At 39.0% G+C, this 19,494-nt stretch overlaps 2 protein-coding genes and 1 pseudogene across 2 annotated transcripts; all 3 read right to left on the bottom strand.

Annotated features, from left to right (window-relative positions):
• Positions 1 to 435: 435 nt before the first annotated feature.
• LOC131793784 (tripartite motif-containing protein 2-like) lies at positions 436 to 5,343 on the bottom strand (annotated as a pseudogene).
• Positions 5,344 to 7,825: 2,482 nt separating this feature from the next.
• LOC131793612 (tripartite motif-containing protein 3-like) lies at positions 7,826 to 13,334 on the bottom strand. Its single transcript, XM_059111040.2, has 3 exons — positions 13,129 to 13,334; positions 10,628 to 11,295; positions 7,826 to 10,109 (listed from the first exon to the last, which is right to left on the bottom strand). Exons 2-3 carry the CDS (start codon positions 11,283 to 11,285, stop codon positions 8,329 to 8,331), a joined length of 2,439 nt encoding a protein of 812 aa, XP_058967023.2. The 5' UTR covers positions 11,286 to 11,295; positions 13,129 to 13,334; the 3' UTR covers positions 7,826 to 8,328.
• Positions 13,335 to 15,813: 2,479 nt separating this feature from the next.
• Positions 15,814 to 19,308, bottom strand: LOC131793681 (pyrroline-5-carboxylate reductase 3-like). Its single transcript, XM_059111133.2, has 5 exons — positions 19,064 to 19,308; positions 18,179 to 18,361; positions 17,256 to 17,397; positions 16,547 to 16,755; positions 15,814 to 16,055 (listed from the first exon to the last, which is right to left on the bottom strand). The coding sequence occupies exons 1-5, from the start codon at positions 19,205 to 19,207 to the stop codon at positions 15,900 to 15,902; spliced, it is 834 nt and encodes a 277-aa protein (XP_058967116.2). The 5' UTR covers positions 19,208 to 19,308; the 3' UTR covers positions 15,814 to 15,899.
• Positions 19,309 to 19,494: the final 186 nt, after the last annotated feature.

Raw genomic sequence — 19,494 nt, 5'->3', positions numbered from 1 at the left:
TCACGCTCGAAGCCAAACACCTCGCTTTCACTTGCTAATTGAGCCCTCTCGCTTTACTTTGACAAGCCTATGGATCATTTTACGCATCCCTGGTGAGAATTCTTTTCTTGAGCAAAGCTCGTCATGAAAGTCTGAATATAGTGCATGTTACCCCAAGTCACGTCACCCGAAGGCTGCGTGTCTTCGCCCTCTAGTAGTTACATCAACCCAGAAATTGAAAAATATTTTTCATTCTCCCTCACCACGTTCGTCCGAATCAAAATTATTTCCCTTCCAATCCGTACAGAAAACTAGAGAAACAGAGACAATAACAGAACCACAGTAAACACAAGTTGGGTAGCTTGTTTAAGGTTGAACAACTGTGCCCTCTAACGAAAGAAGAAAGCATTCATAAATAGCTGAACCCGCGAAAAAATTTCGAAGCAAGTCGATTTATTTACCTTTGATGCATATGGCTACATGTTGATTAGATTTGTTGTATAAGAGTATTCAGAATCGTGACACTTAATACACATATTTTTAATGATAATAGAATACAAGCGATATGTACATATGAATATAATAGATACCCAAACAACTATCTTGTCGCCGAACTCTTCCAACATTTTTTCCTTTCTTTTTTTGGGAGCCGTTGAGGATAATTCTAATCCTGTACCGTTATGGCAGAAAATGACCTGGACTGAATTGTCTCCCCAGTCACACACGATCATGTGACCATCACTTCTACTAGACACGCTCTGTGGATTACAGGTGCTGCTTGATGTGTTTAATTAACTTACGATTTTCAGTAAACAGCGACCTTTTACAAGTTCTTGAACACCTTCCGCTCATTTTTTTTTTTTTTTTGTAATCAAATATTAAAGTCTTTCCAACAGAATTCGACTACGATAATAACCAGAATTTTTTTCCTTCGTATAGACATTAAGTAGTGTATTGTGGTCTACATATTTTGATATCTAAAAGTTCCTCGCATTGACCGATCACATTATTTCCAACTTGCCGACTTCTTGTCTCCAAGTCGTTGAGGATGATTTGTCGAGAATATGTTCATAAATTGAAATATTGCAGCAACGAAGCTAAGAAACCCGGATCAGATTCACTGAAAAATATATTGGAACATTTTAATGTTCACATTAAACTGTTCACACTTTACCGAAACACGTGGATGATATCTTTATAAATATCAGAAACCACTACCTTACTTTCTTTAGTAACAGCGATAGAGCAGGGAAATTGGATTCCCTCATTAAACGAAAAAACAAACTTTCCATCTAAAGAAAACACCTGCAGTCTGCGGTTAAGAGAATCACACACAATGAGATTATTAAAATTGTCAATGGCGAGTCCTGCTGGACGTTTTAGCTGTCCATCACCAGATCCCTCCTCGCCAATATCATACTGAAATTCTCCTCCTTTGTTGAACACTTTCACACAGTTAGCTGAGGCATAGGATACAAAAAACTTGTCATTGTGATAAACAGCATACCATGGAGCCTGATCGCAGGCTGATGCTCTGAAGAATTGTACTAATCTTGTACCGTCAGAAGAGAGGACCTTGACTGACTTGTCGCCAGAGTCACATACGATCATGTGGCCATCACCTCTAACAGATGCGCGCTGTGGATCAATCAGCTGCTGACTGATATGTTTAATAAATTGACCATTTTCAGCGATGCGAATGCTCTTCATGAATGACTAAAACGTCCCCAGATGCTGTGAAAGCCACTGATCTTGGATTTCTTATTCTTTCAGCACCAGGCCCTTTGTTTCCTATCGTTCTTTTATATTTCCACGCAGAATCAAACAGCTGGACTCGCCCATTGCCATTGTCTGCTATGGCAATGTTTCCCGTTCGTTTACTCACCACAAGGCTGTCTGGTCTGTTAAACTCTCCCGGTCCTTCCCCGGGTGAACCAAATGAATGAAGAGCTTTATACTGATGACCAGTCACCAGAACTCTCCAGGGACTACCAGTCAGCGGCTTGCCATTTACCTCGACATCAATGTCATGTAAGCCAACGCTCTTTGGCTTGTAACGCACTGCGTATTTTCCATTTTGAAGATCTTCTATTTTCATTTCTTCATTTTGGCCTTTTGGAAGGCGGATTTTAACAGTCACTCGGTCTTCTTCATTATAACGCTGATTTCCATCTGAATCTCTTGTAATAACTGTTAAGTCAGTTTCATTGCCCATCTCCGCTTCTTTCAGACCGTTTCCTTCAACTGATGATTGTGAAGGATCAGTGTAACTCTCGATCACTTGAACCAAATGTTCAACAGTATTCATAGTATCTGCATTTACAAAATGAGAAACATGCTGTGGTTTATATATTTCAATATCTTGTGCAGTTAACAGTTCCTCGCATCGACCAAACACATCATGTTTTCCTTCCAGAATTTCAGGGCCGCTGTTTCTCTTTTCGATGCTTTTGCCACATTTAAGACAACTCCTCAGCTGGGCAGCGTGTGACTGAAAAGCGTCCAATTTTGCCTCGTACATTTTTTGTTGCGTGACTTTAATTTCTGTTAGTTTAGCCTTTACGGCCTTTTCACGTTCCTTCACAATCCGAATAATTTCTTGCACCGTTCTTGTCACCTTGTCCTCTGCAGCGCATAATTCTTCATTGCTTTCCTCCATCATTTCATTCTGCCTCATTATCCTTGCCTCCACGACATCGAGTTGTGACTCGACTTTGGCAAAGACTTGAGCCATTTTAACCTTTTCTTTTTCAGCTGCTCGTTGTATGTCTTCTATGGCGTGTCGATTGTGACTCACTATACTACACTTGTGGCAAATACAAATGTTGCAAACTTTACAATAATATTGCACAGCCTCATTCTCGTGATATTTTTCCTTACACATGATGGGCTCTTGCTCCATTTCCTTGGCTCTTGAGTCTTTACTTGCTAGGAAATGAAGAAAAAAAAGACACAGAGAGGAGTATAGGATATAGAATTGTAATAATACATTTGTCGCGGAGTTTGTTTTTCCCGAAAAACGCCAACATAAGCACCACCGGGTTGCTAAGTTCATTAGATACTCTTGTCGTTTATACATTTCGGCTGGACACCTCAAAGCATCAACAATCTTAACCATAACCAGAAGGAGACAGCCTATACACCTATATACAAATACCCCAAAAGAAAGAGGGAAACCGTTTCCCTCTTTCTTTTCAAATTTTGAAAACATTTTCACCTTCATTTAATAGTTTGCCTGCGAGATCAGGTAAAGGCGCCTGCCCTTCAATCTAAAGGCCTTCAAACTCCACGCCGCTTAATAAACATTAATTAAAATTTGAAAGCAAAACGTAACTTCTTGAAAAAATGCTTATCGGTCAAGCGAAATTTGTAGGGCATTAGATCCGAAAGAAAATCGGAGTTAAAAAGAGACGGGAATTAGTTTTCCCAAGAATTCGTTGCCACGAAAAGCCATAAGTGCATTTTTAACTCGTGAATTGCGCGCATGCGCAAGAGCGAGTTATAGATACGATGTGAGGAATGGCATTCGCTCGGTCGCTCGGTCGCTCGGTCGCTCGGTCGCTCGATTGGTCGATTCCTGTAAACTTTTTTTAGATTTTAGGCTTTTGAGTGCATTTGATAGTTTTTGGCGAGCAATAAACATACGAAATAGCGACCTTTGTTGCTAAGAATAGTGGTGGGGTGAAAAAGAAGCCAATGATAATCTTAAAAGAGTTTTTTTTTTCGTTTTAGTTTCAACAAGCGGCGCCAGCGACTGGCAGGCATGCAAGGATTCACACTGAGATAACAGAACAACCTTCGTTTTTTCATAAAATTGTAATTTACAATCCTTGAACTTGAAAACAATTCGAAGATTCATTGAAAATATCACTTTCTGTGAAGCGCTCGGAGTTTACAGATGTTCAAAAGCTTTCTCTGTTATGGCGTGAGATTGAGGACAAAACTGATCATTACGTTTCGTCGCGTGTGTTTTTCCTGTGTGAAGCAACAGAAGATGCCGGCGACTGACGAAATAACAAGTTAACACGAAAATCAAATAACACCTAAACAAACAATTTTAGCTGCCGATTTTCATTGAATTTTTAAAGAACAATTTTCTTTTAAGTTTCAAGACAATTTGAAGATTCAACATACATACAACGTACTAAAATGCGAAAGTTACACACCACAAAATTGATAAATAGGCCTGAAATGAAATTCTATCTTGTTATTGATTATACGTTGCCTAGCACGTGACTTAAATCTACCCAGGCAGAGATCCAAAATGACGGTGGCAGGCTTGGCTTAGTTATATCACTCAAAACTCGTTCCCGTTTGTCTCATTTGATAAAGAGGGAATCGTTAATGTTTTCATTAAGACAGTATTGCCTTGATTTTCTAATATTTACAACGAAAGACAGTAAACTTCGCTTTTCACCCACAATTACTTCCAACCTTTTCTTTTGAACCAGAAAAAAAAAATGATAGACGTTAAAAACACATGACATCATCCACCTTGTCAAATATAATAGCGTGATCATTTCAATTGTAATGCCTTCTTATCCCAACGTTACTTTGTTTCTTTGCTACATTAGCGAACACTGAACTACTGCTCGTACTCTAAATATGACAATCAACCACAAAATTCCCTAAACCAGATAACATTAAATATAATCTAAAAAATCCTTTGTCAATTTACGAGTTTGCTCACAGAGCACTTTGATTGATATAGTAGATACCTTTGACAGAGCTTTCCAAGTTATCTAGCTTTTTGATGACTTCATTCAGCTGATCTTTCACGTTGTCTTCATCTTTCTTCCATTGTCTGAGAACTTCTTTGTAGTGATCTTCAAGATCAGGGTCCATGACTTCAGTTTCCAGCTTGTCAATAACTGTTTTGTACTTGACTCCTCCCAATCGCACTAGAGTGTCCCGGATGTCGCCCCAGTATGCATTGAAAACTGACGCGCGCTCGGCGTGACCATACACGGTATTTCTGTAATATTTGACACGAGCAATATCAGCTTCACGACTTACGTCTGTCTCAGCGGGAAGTTTATCCCAGCCTGTTGCAGGAGAAGTTAAACCGCATAAGTTTCGCAGCAGAACCATTAAGAGTGTAATGTCGAAGTGAGCCGATGACACTAAACAAGGGTCAACAGGAAAGAGTGTTCCCCACTGCGTTGCGTTTATAACCTTCCTTGCTCTCAGTATCCGTAACTTGCCTTCATTTCCCGCCAAAGCTTTGTGGAGAATTGAAGGGGGGTGGAAGGCATCAAATGTGTCTCTGAGGGCTTGGGTACCAATATCAACTATCAGCCGACATAGACGAGTGTAGTTCGTTGTCTCTTTAGTGAACAAAAATGTCGGTGCTGCAGAAGCCATGGACAGTTGCTAACATTCAAAATTAACAATAAGTCATATTGATAAAATAATCACAAATCACTGTTTAACGTCGAGCCTCGTAATTAAGGCTGGGATGACATGTTTCATTGTATTTAGTTAGTGCCACTGAATAAAATACTTCGGACCCATCCTGCCTCGATTGTTAGGGGCCTTCTAGTGGTATTTACCAGATGAATTAATTCTCGGCGGCTTAAAGAAACTGTACAACCCGATTTGCGTCTTTTGAAGGCTTAGTACTAATTAGACAAACATTGTCTTCAAGCTGCCACGCAAAAATTCCTGAAAATCCATAATAGTGATGTATTTAGCAAGCAGCATTTCATATGACAAAAAAGAGTGATTGATGTTCACACTTCAACTCCTCAAGACATGTCCTGAAAGTTTCGTAGAAGGGAAAAGTGATGTTGTTATAGTTCCAACTGAGCAAAGATCACCCCAACACCAACTGAAAAGCCATGCATTCCAAAGTCTGACGACCAACCGATTTAAACTCGTAACTTAGACTCCTGTGAAAAATTACCTTTTTTTTCTGAATGATCACGGTGCTCTGTAAGAGAAGAGAGTTGTAGTATTTATACCTGTTGTAAAGACGCTCGAATGGAGTTGCAGATCAAACGGGAAGTTGCAAATATAACAGTACGTTTTAACTCCAGGAAAACGTTAACACCAACTTTTCTTCTGTAAAAGGTCCTGATTGATCAACGAAAGTCTAAAACTTCGATTAGAATGTTGCTGAATAACGCAAACAAAAGCGACGGACTCGCAAATAGAAGTGCGTGCAAGGATAATGCAGCTCGCTCTCGTCCTACGAGGTTTTTCCGGTTAGTTATCAAAATGGCGACAATTCGAAAAACCCCCTGCACACAGTTTTCTAAATTGTTTCCTGATTGGTGCTTTTCTAAGATGATGAAGTATTGGTTAAAGTCTCGATCTCATCTCTTCAAGAGTTCGAAAAGCCTTAGATTGACCAAACAGTACCGGCTGAAAGTTCATCTACTGTAGTTCCCTTTACAATCTCTTATAAAACTGAAGCTGTTCCGTTTGAGGCATCGTCAAGGTAAGAAGTCTAAAAATTCCAAGATTTCGGCGACAATTTACACTTCATGTAGAGTGCGGCAGCAGATTTTTATCGCTAATATCGGATCAAACGTCAGCGGCGGGATGGATATAATTAAGCAAACATTTTTCAGTGGAAAAATACCCCTAGGTCAAAGTATTCACTTGCTGCTAGCATAAAGGGTGTAAGTTTCTTTATATAATAAGCTCAGTTATGCACGCATTCTGATTGGTTCTCACTCATGATCTATTGGAGGACAGACGTATAAATGACGTCATCATTAAAACTTTTTTAATTCTTTATTATATAAAACAAATAGATTCCAAATTGCTGTGCGTCTGTTCAGTGATAGATCACAGAGGACGTCAAAATGTGGTAAGAACATCAGTGACACCCTCAGCTTCGCCTCGTGTGCCACTTTTTTGTTCTTACCACATTTTGACGTCATCTGTGATCTACTACTGAACAGACGCACGGCAACTTGGAATCTATTTGTTAAATGGAAACTATCGTGCTGCGTCGGTGGGGTGGAGTGGGGTGGGGAGGGGGTATTACAAGTTAATTTGGTTTTATCAAGTTAGTTAATAATAAATTAATAATAAATTGGCCACTATAGAGAGTTTCTTGAGCTGACGTTTCGAGCGTTGGTCCTTCTTTAGAATGAAGGACGAAGGACTAATGCTCGAAACGTGGATCAATATCAGTATCTGGGCAACTGCCCACCTACCCCTCCCCTAAGCCAACATTAACCCTAACTTGTTATCAATTGACTGTTGTTGAGTTAGGGGAGGGGTAGGTGGGCAGCTGCCCAGATACTGATATTGATCCCGAAACGTCACTGTTAAACTCTTTATGTTGGCAAATTTACATTATCAACTCAGTTTATAAAACAACATTATCTTTAAATTTGAGATCTGAGTTTGTTATCCATAATTACTTTCGAGAATTTCTCTCTTACGACAGTTTGGGGAAGTGTTCTGTAATTTTCCGCGATCATGCTGGGACCCCTCTAATTGCGCAGAGATGCTAGAAACTGCTGTAAAAAGTGCGAGGAAACCGTTTGTCAGCGCATTACCAGTAAAGAGGATGGACGCGAAAGTATCTCGTTTGGTTTGGTGCAATTTTCGCTATACTAATGCAGTACCCTTCCATTCTGTGATTTTATGATTTTCCCGAGCCATTTAGGAAGAACGTTCGTGTGACTTGCCAGACCTCGTAATATTAAGCTTTCTGTTAACAGTATGAGTCAGAGCGAAAGACGAAGGGCTAACGCTCGAAACGTCAGTTTTAAAACTCTTTGCGGTGGCCAATTTACGTTAGCAACTCAGTTGATAACACTTAATTACCCTGTTATACTCTCCCAACGACGTAGCACCACAGTTTCTATAGAAGCTTACCCCCTTTATTCGTTTGAATGTAACAGACTTAGTCACACAAGCCTCCTCCTTCTGTCATGTTGATATTAAGAGACACTTAGACTCGCGAGAGATAAGTTCCTGTCACCCCACCGGATGAAAGCAGAGAAACTTCTCATGAGACGCGTGCAAACAGCACAATCGATTGCCTCACGACGTCTTCGAACAAATCTGCTAAACGCTGTCAGGGCATGAAGAAGTATCAATGATCAAGATCTTTCTATAAGCCTTTCAAGAAGGTATACACAAAAGAGCTATATTTTACAAGAATGTTCATGATTAGGTAAAACATTACAAACTCATTTTGAAAAATGATATCAAATAAAATGTATACAGAACCTAACAGCTGCCTCTAGATATTAACAATTTCTATTATCTTCTGTATTTATCCTCAAGCCGTCCAAAATTCGTAAAAAAAAACAGCACCTTAACAACTCAGATCAGAGTAAATAAAAATATACGTCGTAATATCTTAACTCCTGAATGATCATGTCACTGAAAAACACGAATTACATGTTTACGGGAATCAGAAATCAGCAACTTACTGTCTTTGGTAACAGCGACAAAGCAGGGATAGTCCATTCCCTCACTAAACGAGTTCACTAATGTTCCATCTAAAGAAAACACTCGAATTCTGCTTTTACCAGTATCACAAACGATCAGGTTATTACACCTGTCAATAGTAAGTCCAACAGGACGGTTCAGCTGTACGTCACCAGATCCCTCCCTGCCAATATCATACTGAAGCTCTCCTCGTTTGTTGAACACTTTCACACAGCTAGCCGTTACATAGGACACAAAGAACTTGTCCTCGTGATAAACGGCATGCGTCGGGGAAGAATCACAGTCTAGTGCATTAAAGGACTGTTTTAGTCCCGAACCGTCAGGGGTGAGTACTTTGACTGACTTGTCACCTGAGTCACAAACGATCATGTGATCATCACTTCTAATAGACATTCTTTTTGGATCAATCAGATACTGACCGGTGCGTTTAATAAACTGACCATGTTCAGTAAATAAGAACATTTCACCTGGTTGGCCAGTCTCATAATGAATGACCACAACGTCACCAGATGCTGTGAATGCCACTGATCCTGGATGTCCTATTCTTTCAGCACCAGGCCCCTTATCTCCTATCGCTCTTAAATATTTCCACTTAGAATCAAACAACTGAACTCGCTTATTTCTGACATCTGCAATGGCAATGTTCCCTGTTCTTTCACTCACTGCAATGCTTCCTGGTCCTACAAACTCTGCCGGTCCTTTCCCATGTGATCCAAATGAACGAAGAGTCTTGTATTGATGAGCAGTCACCTGAACTCTCCAGGGACTACCAGTCAGCGGCTTCCCATTTACTTCGACAACAATCTCATGCAAGCCAATACTCTTTGGCTCATAACGCACTGTGTAGTGACCATTTTGATAATGCTTAGGTTTTATTTCTCCATCTTCGCCTTTAGGAGAGCGAATTTTCACAGTCACTCGGTCTTCTTCATCATAAAACAGTTTCCCCTCCGAGTCTCGTGTAGTTACAGTGAAGCCAATTTCAGCACCAATTTCAATTTCTTGCAGACCGTTTCCTTCAGCTGCAGATTTTGAAGGATCAGTGTAGCTCGCGATCACTTGACCCGGAACTAAGTGTCTGACAGTGTTTAGAGATTCTGCATTGACACGATAGATAACCGGTTGTGGGTTAAAAATTTCGATATCCTTTGAAGTTAAAAGTTCCTCGCATCGAGCAACGACAGTATTTCCTGCTTGTAAAATTTCGAGGCCGACTTTTTTTTGTACGATGTCTTCGCCACATTCAACTGAATTTCTTAGCTGATCTGCGTAGACCTGAAATTCCTCCAATTTCTTAGCGTAAATTATTTGTTGTGAGGCCTTAATTTCTTCCAGCTTTGTCTTAGCGGCAGTTTCATGTTCCCTCGCAATTCGAATGATTTCCTCAGAAATTTCTGTCACCTTCTTTTCGGCAGCGCAGATTTCCTTTTCGCTTTTGCTCATCAGCTCAGTTTGCTCAATTATCTGTTTGTTCACGATAGCCATTCGTTCCTTGACTCTAGCGAAGACTTGTTTCATTTCCATTTTTTGTTCTTCAACTGCCTGCTGTATGTCCACCATGGCGTGTCGATTATGGATCAATATACTGCATTTCTGGCAAATGCAAACGTTGCAGTCTTGACAATAATATTGCACTGCCTCATTTTCGTGATATTTTTCTTTACACATGATGGACTCATGTAGCAATTCCTCGGCCTTTGAGTCTTTTCCTGTCGTTTAACATGAAAGTAAAGAAAATAAAACAGTGTAATTCGTCTTCTGCAGCACTTGCTTGCCTACAACCGCCGGCTTAAACACTGCCTGTTGATTTATAAAGGGTTATAAAACTGCTACTTTGGTATATTAATTTGATACATTGTTGTAGAAATTGTACGGAACATTCTGACACCAATATTTCTTTTAACTCTTTTGACATTCCTAGAGGCCTTAATGGATCTACTCTCGTATATACAGTCAATTCTGTACCAAGAGACTTCTCTCGATTACGTGTATGCTAGGTTTATATCTGTAATGTGTATGCTTAAGATGAAATAATTTGCTATTGGTATGCCATAGTCAATTACTTTATTATAATGTTACACTGGATGAAACTCAGCTTTACACTATTCCCTATGTATAGAAATTATCAACAAATTTTGGGGGGGGGGGGGGGGGGGAGACACGAGCATCCACTCCTTGACGCCCAGAGAATTTAAAATGATCTAGTAATTCTTGACACTATAAATACCTTTGACAGAACTTTCCAAATCATCCAGCTTTTTGATGACTTCATTCAGCTGATCTTTCACATTGTCTTCATCTTTCTTCCATTGTGTGAGAAGTTCTTTGTAGTGATCTTCAAGATCAGGGTCCATGACTTCAGTTTCCAGCTTGTCAATAGCTGTTTTGTACTTGACTCCTCCCAATCGCTCCAGAGTGTCCCGGATGTCGCCCCAGTATGCATTGAAAGCTGCATCATCCACTGACGCGCGCTCGGCGTGACCATACACGGTATTTCTGTAATATTTGACACGAGCGATATCAGCTTCACGACTCAAGTCTGTCACAGCAGGAAGTTTATCCCAGCCTGTTGAAGGAGAAGTTAAACCGCATAAGTTTCGCAGCAGAACCATCAAAAGTGTAATGTCGAATTGGGCCGATGACACTGATGTAGAGATGGCAGGAAAGAGCTTTCCCCATTGCGTTGCGTTTATGACCTTCCTAGTTCTCAGTGTCTGTAAAGTTGCTTTATTTCCCGCCAAAACCATGTGGAGATTTGTAGGTGTATGAATGGCATCAAAAGTGTCTCGGAGAGCCTGGGTGCCAACATCAACCATCAGCCGACACAGGCGAGCGTAGTTCGTCGTCTCTTTGGTGGATAAAAATGTTGGCGCAGCAGAAGCCATGGAAGGTTGCCTATCATTCAAAATCAACGATAAAAATGCAAGTGAACTATCTCTTACGATAGTTTTGCTTGTCTGCACTTGTCTGGGATCGCCACGGGAAAAAGAAATGTATGGTGAAAGGTTGTTTCGACGTCCAAACAACGATTTTGGAGAGAGATTTTTCGCTTTTAAACCTCTAATTTATCAGAAAATGGATTTGGGTAAAATTGATGCTAGGGAAGCGTACGTCTTTGCTTGGACAACCACGAAATATGTAGTAACATCTACCGATTAACTTTTCTCTACGCGCAAGGTTTTTTGTGAAATTGACATCGCGTATTGGTCTCGGAATTTAGAAATGTTGGCTTTTAATCGCCAAGAAATAACTCAAGAAAGCCTTTTCAGTTTTTTTGAAGTGTGTCTACTTCTTGCTTTTTCTTTTCTTGGCTTGGTAATACAAAAGAGCGCTACAACAGCTGTCTCAACGCAGCCGGAGATTAAAATGGTGTGTGTGTGTGTGTACTAAGAACATAGCAAAAGTACTTGTATCAATGTTAGTAATATCACTGTGGGATTACTGAATGATGTTAAGTACTTAACCCTTTAACTCCGATCCCAGATCAAATTTTTAATTCTCCTCAGTATCAACCATATAATTCTCATAATGTTAGTTCAGAGAATTTAGTATTGGATCAACTAATTACTCCCAAATTGATATTTTTCTTTATGCTCATCCCATATCTGGCTGATATTTTATTGATATTGTAAGGAGAAATTCTGACTTGGTCACTCATGGGAGTTAAAGGGTTAACAAGATTGTACCACCTCATTAGAAAGTTGATCGAAGAATAATGACAGAATATACAAGAAATTAAAGTGTGAGTGTCTTCTCTAGATGAATAAACAACAGTGTGCTCGAGCATTAAATATTATTGTGATACATCAAAGAGATTTAACACTTTTGAGATGTGTTAAATAATTCATGCAGAAAGAGTGAGAATAACGTAACTTGTACTGTTTTGCGAAGCGAAACGAAACAAAATCAGGCGAGATATAACAAAACTAAAGGAATGATGCAGATGTATTTCCAATAAGGTAAAGATAACTTCCACAAGAATTTTGGAGTAACCGTCAATTAATAAGAAGGATTTTTATTCATTTTACAAATTAGTAATTCAAGAACAACAACCATTTTGCGAAATGGACTATTTTCCCCCTTGCGGTGACAATGAAACCTATTTCACATCACAAAAACCATACAAACTGGTACATTACCAAAGATTTCGGCCCCCCCCCCCCTTATTTCTTAAACCGTATTAAAAAATAGTTCGCAAAAGAGTAATTTTAGGAGAGATACTATTTTGCGAAAAAAACTATTTTCACTCTTAAATAACAGTGTCTTTCTTTTCGAGTCACCAAAATATGTTTAAACATATCATGATATATTCCCGAAGATCATGGTATGCTCCCATTTCACTCTCCATATAAAATTAATTTCGTAAAGTAGTAATTTTAGAACAATTACTATATATTGCGAAATAGACCATTTTCACTGAGCAGTAAAGATAATGCCATTCTCGTGTCACACAATAAGTTTGGTAATATACTATTGTATAATGTTTAAATTTATTTTCGTGACATAAAAAAGGTCACGTTGGCACCGCAGCATGGAAATAGTCGATTTCGCAAAATGATAACTCTTCTTAAATAACTACTTTGCGAAATGAATTAAAATCCTTCTTATCTCGTTTAACGTTTACTTCAATCTTTACCTTATTAAATGATATACTTATTCCTTTAGTTTCGCTACATCTCGTCTGACTTCGTTTCGTTTCGTATCGCAAAATAGAATACGCCGTCAAACCTGTATTTACGCGTAGTCACTCAATCACGAAAGTAAACCGGATTGTACTGGGTTAGTAACGTCAATATCAAAACCAGGAAACGTTCCCAGAAGCTTGTCTTCCACGAAAGTTCTTGATAAGCCACCAGAAGTTTTAAAATAACGATCACAAGGTCGCTCAACGTCTCGAAGGAACGCAGTAGACAACTTTCAAACAAGCTTGCAAGGTTGCCAGTAATTGGATCCTTGTGTTTGCGCAAAGATCTCTGGGGTCGCTACGAAGCAAATATGACAAGTTTTTTTGCAACAGAACCTAAATCCATTTATGTCAAAACAGCGGCGAGAAAGCAATGATCTTTCTCCAAAATCGTTTATTTGAATGCCGAAACGACCTTTCGCCGTATATTTCCTTCTAGCAACTTGTTATGTTTGCCTCATAGCAATCCCAAAAATTATTGCGCAAACACAGGAATACGATTACCAGTAACTCTCACACCATCATCATGTGACCAGACGACTAAATGTCAATAATGTCAAGCCGCAATCGGGTTGACGTTACGAGTCACGCGTGACATGTTCGTCTGACTCTCACTCACGTATCTCATCGCGGGCAAGTGCGATCGCGATCTAAATTACCCCTTTACAAGTCCTTTGATTCTCCTCATGACCTGTGGAACCAGGCTGCGTGACGTAAGACAAAAACAATCTCCTTCCATTTAGTCTTGATTTGCGCAGCATGTGTTGCTTCATCCCATGTGATTTTTATCTCAGCGAGCTCAGCCATCACAGTCCAGCGTGGGTGGTTACTGGCCAACTTGCTTTCGTTTTACAGGATGGTGTCCTGCACAGAGTAACCCAACGTCAGCCGACACAGGGAGCATAGCTTGTTGTCTTTTTGTTGGATAAAAATGTTGGCTCAACAGAAGCCATGGAAAGTTGCTATCATTGAAAATTGACAATAAGAATGGAAGTGAATCATCCCTTACAATAGTTTTATTAGATTGCATCTTGTTGTAATGGGTTGGACAACCCTATTTAACTGATAAATAATTCTGCGGTGGTTAAAATGAAACTTCTCATAGAGGAAACTTGCCCATGAAGGAGTTGTAATTAATATAAATGAACAACCAAGAACAATACTGTGCAGCTCCGCAAATGATCCACGACCGCAAATTGACCCCAGCAGAAAATAGGGAATGGCATAGATTGAGCAGTTCTTATGGGGAATGACGTGGTACTGTAGTAAATCAAATATTTGTAGTTTCTTACATTTTTAAAAACTAGCAGTTTTTAAAAATGTAAGAAACTAAAATGCATTGAAATCGCAATAGGCACACTTCAAGTTATAGAAAACACAGGTAATGGTCTTTAACACAAAAATGAAAACAAACTCTAACCTTCATATAGTGTTGTTTGTGTCATTTTCGTTGTCTAATAGCGATTTCAAGCCATTTTACGGAGTTATCGCTGAGCTCTCATCCCATTACTGCCTCTACTAAGAAAAACGTTAGCTGAGGTAAAGGACGCAAAAAGCCCTTCCTCGTGATAAACAGCCTAGGACAAGGAGTAGCACTCACTATCCTGTACCGTCAGGGGTGAGGACCTCGACTGACTTGTCGCCACCGTCACACACAATCATGTAGCATCACTTCTAATAGTATTAATACTGACCGAGATGTTTATAAACTGACCATTTCTTTTTCTTCGTTGACAAGACGGCTTATGAATCACGATGTATGACGTCACCAGATGCCGTAAATGCCACTGATCCTTGTCTCTGATCGTTCTTAAATATTAAAATTTTCAATCAAAACATTTCGATGACCTCGAGCTCTTGTGGCTTCAGGCGCTGATGAGTTTCAAAATACGCTGTTCACAAAAAATTCTGGGAAAAAAAGACCGTAGAAAGTCGCTGTGTTCTGTGAAGTTACATTTACAATAAATACTATCGCTATGAGTCAGCAAAATACACTCTATTTTCTATAAGAACCTATTTCATAAGAACGTTTAGGCTGAGATTAACCAAAATTTTTGGAACTTACCATAACATACCTAGGCGGAGATTCAGTTAAGAACGGTTAATTTTTTTCTATAGGTGAGAAGTACAAGTAAAGGTAAAAGAAATGTAAATCTGTGATCTAAGAGGACAATTTACTCAAATACTTGCATTTGGTGATCTATGACAGCGCGGTTATACACTGAAGAACAATTCAGTTTGTAGTCGAACCCAGACTGGTCACGTCCAAACTGATTTATTACCACACAACTTTAAGAAAATGTTAAGAACGTTTCCAGGCTCAAATCGAAAAAGCAAATAAGAACATTAGGCCATAGCCCCAGAATTAGACGTTCTTTAAAAGAAAAAAAAAAAAAAAGAGTGAACATCAACAGTTGATGTTACTTCTTTTCATGACGGCTAGGAATCCATTTTTTTACCTACTTTAGCCACCGATAGTTTCCTTTTCGAAAGTGCATTTCAAGAAAATCGAGATTGATAGCAATGGACTATTAAGGGTTTATTATAATAAAGTGGAATTGCACATTCTTATACATTATGGACTGATAAGCTTTCCGAATAGGTTTGTCTTCGAGAACCCACGATTTGCGCTTTCCCTTCGCGAGTCGAGCTACAAAAGTGCGAGAAATGTTTCTAAAGCGAATCTCTTTTCAGAAATCACTTAATCACATAATTTTCCAACAAAAGTATACATGACTCTAAAATTTTATTGTCCTTCATAAAGAGCTTTTGGATCTAAGTTATAAACAGTTTCAGACACATATCAATTCCTCCGTCATTTTCCTTTAGATCTCTGTAATTCAGCAATTTCCGCCGCTCGTTTTGTTGTCGAATCCACGGCATCAATGAAGCAGCTTCTAAATGCGGCTCTCTCCAAAGTCTGAATTCCAGCAATCGTCGTTCCACCCGGAGAACAAACTTCATCTTTTAACTAAAATATTTCAAACACAATTGTTTTGTGAGGGGCTTACAGGAGAACGTACATCGGATCAATATCAGTATCTGGGCAACTGCCCACTTACCCCTCCCCTAACTCAATAACAGTCAACTGATAACAACTTAGGGTTAATGTTGGGTTAGGGGAGGGGTAGGTGGGCAGTTGCCCAGATACTGATATTGATCCTGTACCTCTACGAGTTTACAGGCCCAAATGCATCACAGCTTTTAACCCTTTATGTCCCAAGATCTGATTGTTAACTCTCCTCACTACCTATTGCAAATTTCCTTGCACCCTTGTTTTTTGATCGAATCCTTTATGGACCACCCTTTTTCACTAAAAGAGTTGTATGCTGGATAACTTCTTTTAAGGCATTTTTAAATTTGACATCTTCATGGTCCACAAAATTGACAAACAAAACTTGGTCAATACCCAACCATGTTGACTTCAAGCTGAGTCAATAACACATATGTGCTATGATATACCTGAGCTGGATGTTTTCCTGTTTCCTGTACCAGCCGTGCTGCTCCGAGAACAGTCTGAGTGGCCAGATCCGTTGACAAAGCTCTTGGTAAACCCACCCTCACACCTCCATCACTCATTGCCTCAATGGCAAGGAAGAAAAAAGCCAGGGCACTTCCACCCACAGCAGTAATTGCATTCATCTGAGATTCTTTCACCTCCACACACATACCTGTGGTAAAAGGGATGCCTCAGTTAGCAGCACTAGTGGAATGTTGTTGCTAAAACTATGCATAATTACTGAATGCTTATGTTTTATTCTCAGAGGTCACCTACAGAGGAAAAGAATTCTGAAGTAACAGTCTCGGTTTCTTCATACTAGCCACTATCCTCACAAAAACCTTCTTGCACCATTCATGGGAGTCAGAGTTAACAATTGGTAACAGAAAATGAAATGATAAGAACCCTGGTTTTCACTCTTAAGTCAGTCAGTCAACCACACAAAAGAGCACGATGGAACTTAACAGCAAAAAGCTTAGAAAAACTGTTCATCTCTCTGAGTTTCCATACCACCCTCCTCATTTGTCTGCTCTAAAGTTTGTCAAGCACAATTTGATTGAGTTGAAAGACTTAAGTGAAATAACCTTGGGCCTCACTTAACTTACACATTACAATAAAGGAGATCTCAACAAAAGAGAAATAGTCTGTTGACACATCCATCAATTTTCCTACCACTAGTTTGAAGAAGTATTTTTATCAGTTGTACATCTGCTGCCGATGTGCACCTTCCTTTACAGAATGCCAAAGCACCACACTGCACAGAACAGGCCAAATTTGGGTTTGCTCGAATGACACGAGTGTTTGGTGGTAAACTCTACACAATAAGGAATACATGACTACAATTAAAGATCAGGAAATTATGATGTGGTCATCATGAATATGAGCACTATGTTACATATCAATGGCTTGTTCCTCACTATTGAAGTTGGTCAAGTGTTTGCCAAAAAATTTTAATTCATGCATGGTCAATTGAATGTTTAGCTTCTAAATCCCTAAAAATTCTCCATTTCTTTTTACCTTTGGAGCATGACATATTTTATAAGACACTAAAGTTATTCTGGTTTTTTTGTCATCTAATTAATATTTAAATTGAATTTGACTTTTGAGAGAAAGAAATTCTAGTTAAGGCAATAAATAAAACATGAAGGGAAAATGAGTTTTTTTGGCAAAGTTTTCACATATATAGTAATTTACTTCTCTTAACACAACACAGGTTTTATTAGTTTCTAAAGTTTAAATTAGAACACATATGACCTGATTTGATTGTAACATTATATTATCAAATGTATTTGATCAAAATGTTCCCTTCACATTTAAATGAACAAAAAACATTGAACTAATAGAAAAAAAAGAAAGAAATAGATAACAAATAAATGCATATTGAGAATTTCCGGTTTTACAAATACTGACAGTCAAGTAAGATAACTCTTAGTGTCAGCTGTAAGAGGAAGATCTGTTATCCATATCTTTATGTTTCTTTGTTGGGAGGTATATCATAATTATCCCTTAGAAAGGGATAATTATGATATACAAAGGCTCTCTTTTCTTTGTTGCATTGTAAATGTTATGAATTAAAAAACACTCATGGCTCTCACCTCCTCGATCACATCTGTGGTAATGGCTGCAGCTACTGATACAACAAGGTGTCTAGATGTGTCAATGGAAGACTTGATCTCTTTTGCAACAGGAACTATTAAGTAAGGTTTTACTGCTAAAAACACCACATTTGAATTTTCAACAACTTGCCCATTATTCAGTGTTGTCTGACAGCCCATATCCTATAAAATAAGAAACATCAAAAGTTCAATTTTAAGCTACTATCTGCTAGTTCAAACGCAGGTACCACAGGGATGCAAATATTGATATATGTCACACTTGGTAACTTTGAATCTCTTAGTGACATGAATTTCTTTCCTCTAAATTTATCTTTTCACATTTTACCCTTGGAAACTACATCTTTTTCGAATTCCCACAACCGTTTTTTTTTTTTGTTTTTTGACCACTGGGGTTCCATTTGCGTGATTAATGGAAGCATTTAACAGATTCACAAAACAACAAATCTTATTAAAAGAAGGAAGCAGGTAAAAAGAGGAAATTATACGTTGCTCCTCTGAGCAACTCAGTAATTGGGATACAAGCATACATGATATACATTGGTTTATAAAGCCACTCTGTGGACTTAGAACAAAAGACGACAATGATAATAACGATGATGATGAAGATAACCTTTTCCCTCCTAAAGGTAGCTGATGAAGATTTTAATTCTTATCGTCCTTAAGAATCCTTATTGCACTATTGTAAACTGGAAATCCACATTTTGGCAGCCTTCTTGTGACAGGATAACGAGGTTGCCTCTCGTGGTAGGGAAAAGGGATTAAAATTTTCACAAATTTTTACTAGCACTGATCGATCGTAGTTTAGATAACACGTGCCTGAGTACCTTGCTAGATTTTAATTTAAAAGAGGACGAACTGTCTCACCTTCCAGACAGCCAGCGTTTTTTCCGTGGTAGCACTTGCGATAATGTTACTTGCTCTGACGGTGTTTGTCGTTATAAATCCTTTGGCTAATGCTCTTGCCATGGTTCCGCCTCCGATAAATCCAACCTTTAGTTCGTCCGCCATATTGAAATGGTTTTCCCCAGGTGCTCTCTCCCTCTTTGACGAGTACCTTTGGTAGTTTCCAGTTCCCTCTCTGCAATCACTCGAGAGATCGTGAAATGTGCACCAAGGATCAGCACTGAAAAGATTGAGGTAACTAAAGAGACCAAAAAATCGGAGATTTCCAGAATCAGAAAACAAGGAGATCGATTTCTCAGCAAGCGCAAGGAAAACGATCCATAAGGACGAGAAGGAAAACGTCATTCGACGTCAGTCACTCGTCAATCTACTTTTAACATTCTATTGGTTGA

The sequence above is a fragment of the Pocillopora verrucosa genome, chromosome 9, assembly GCF_036669915.1.
Source record: "Pocillopora verrucosa isolate sample1 chromosome 9, ASM3666991v2, whole genome shotgun sequence".
In the NCBI taxonomy this organism is placed as follows: domain Eukaryota; kingdom Metazoa; phylum Cnidaria; class Anthozoa; order Scleractinia; family Pocilloporidae; genus Pocillopora; species Pocillopora verrucosa.
The sequence above is the reverse complement of the archived record's forward strand: the minus strand, read 5'-3'. Positions and strand labels throughout refer to the sequence as shown.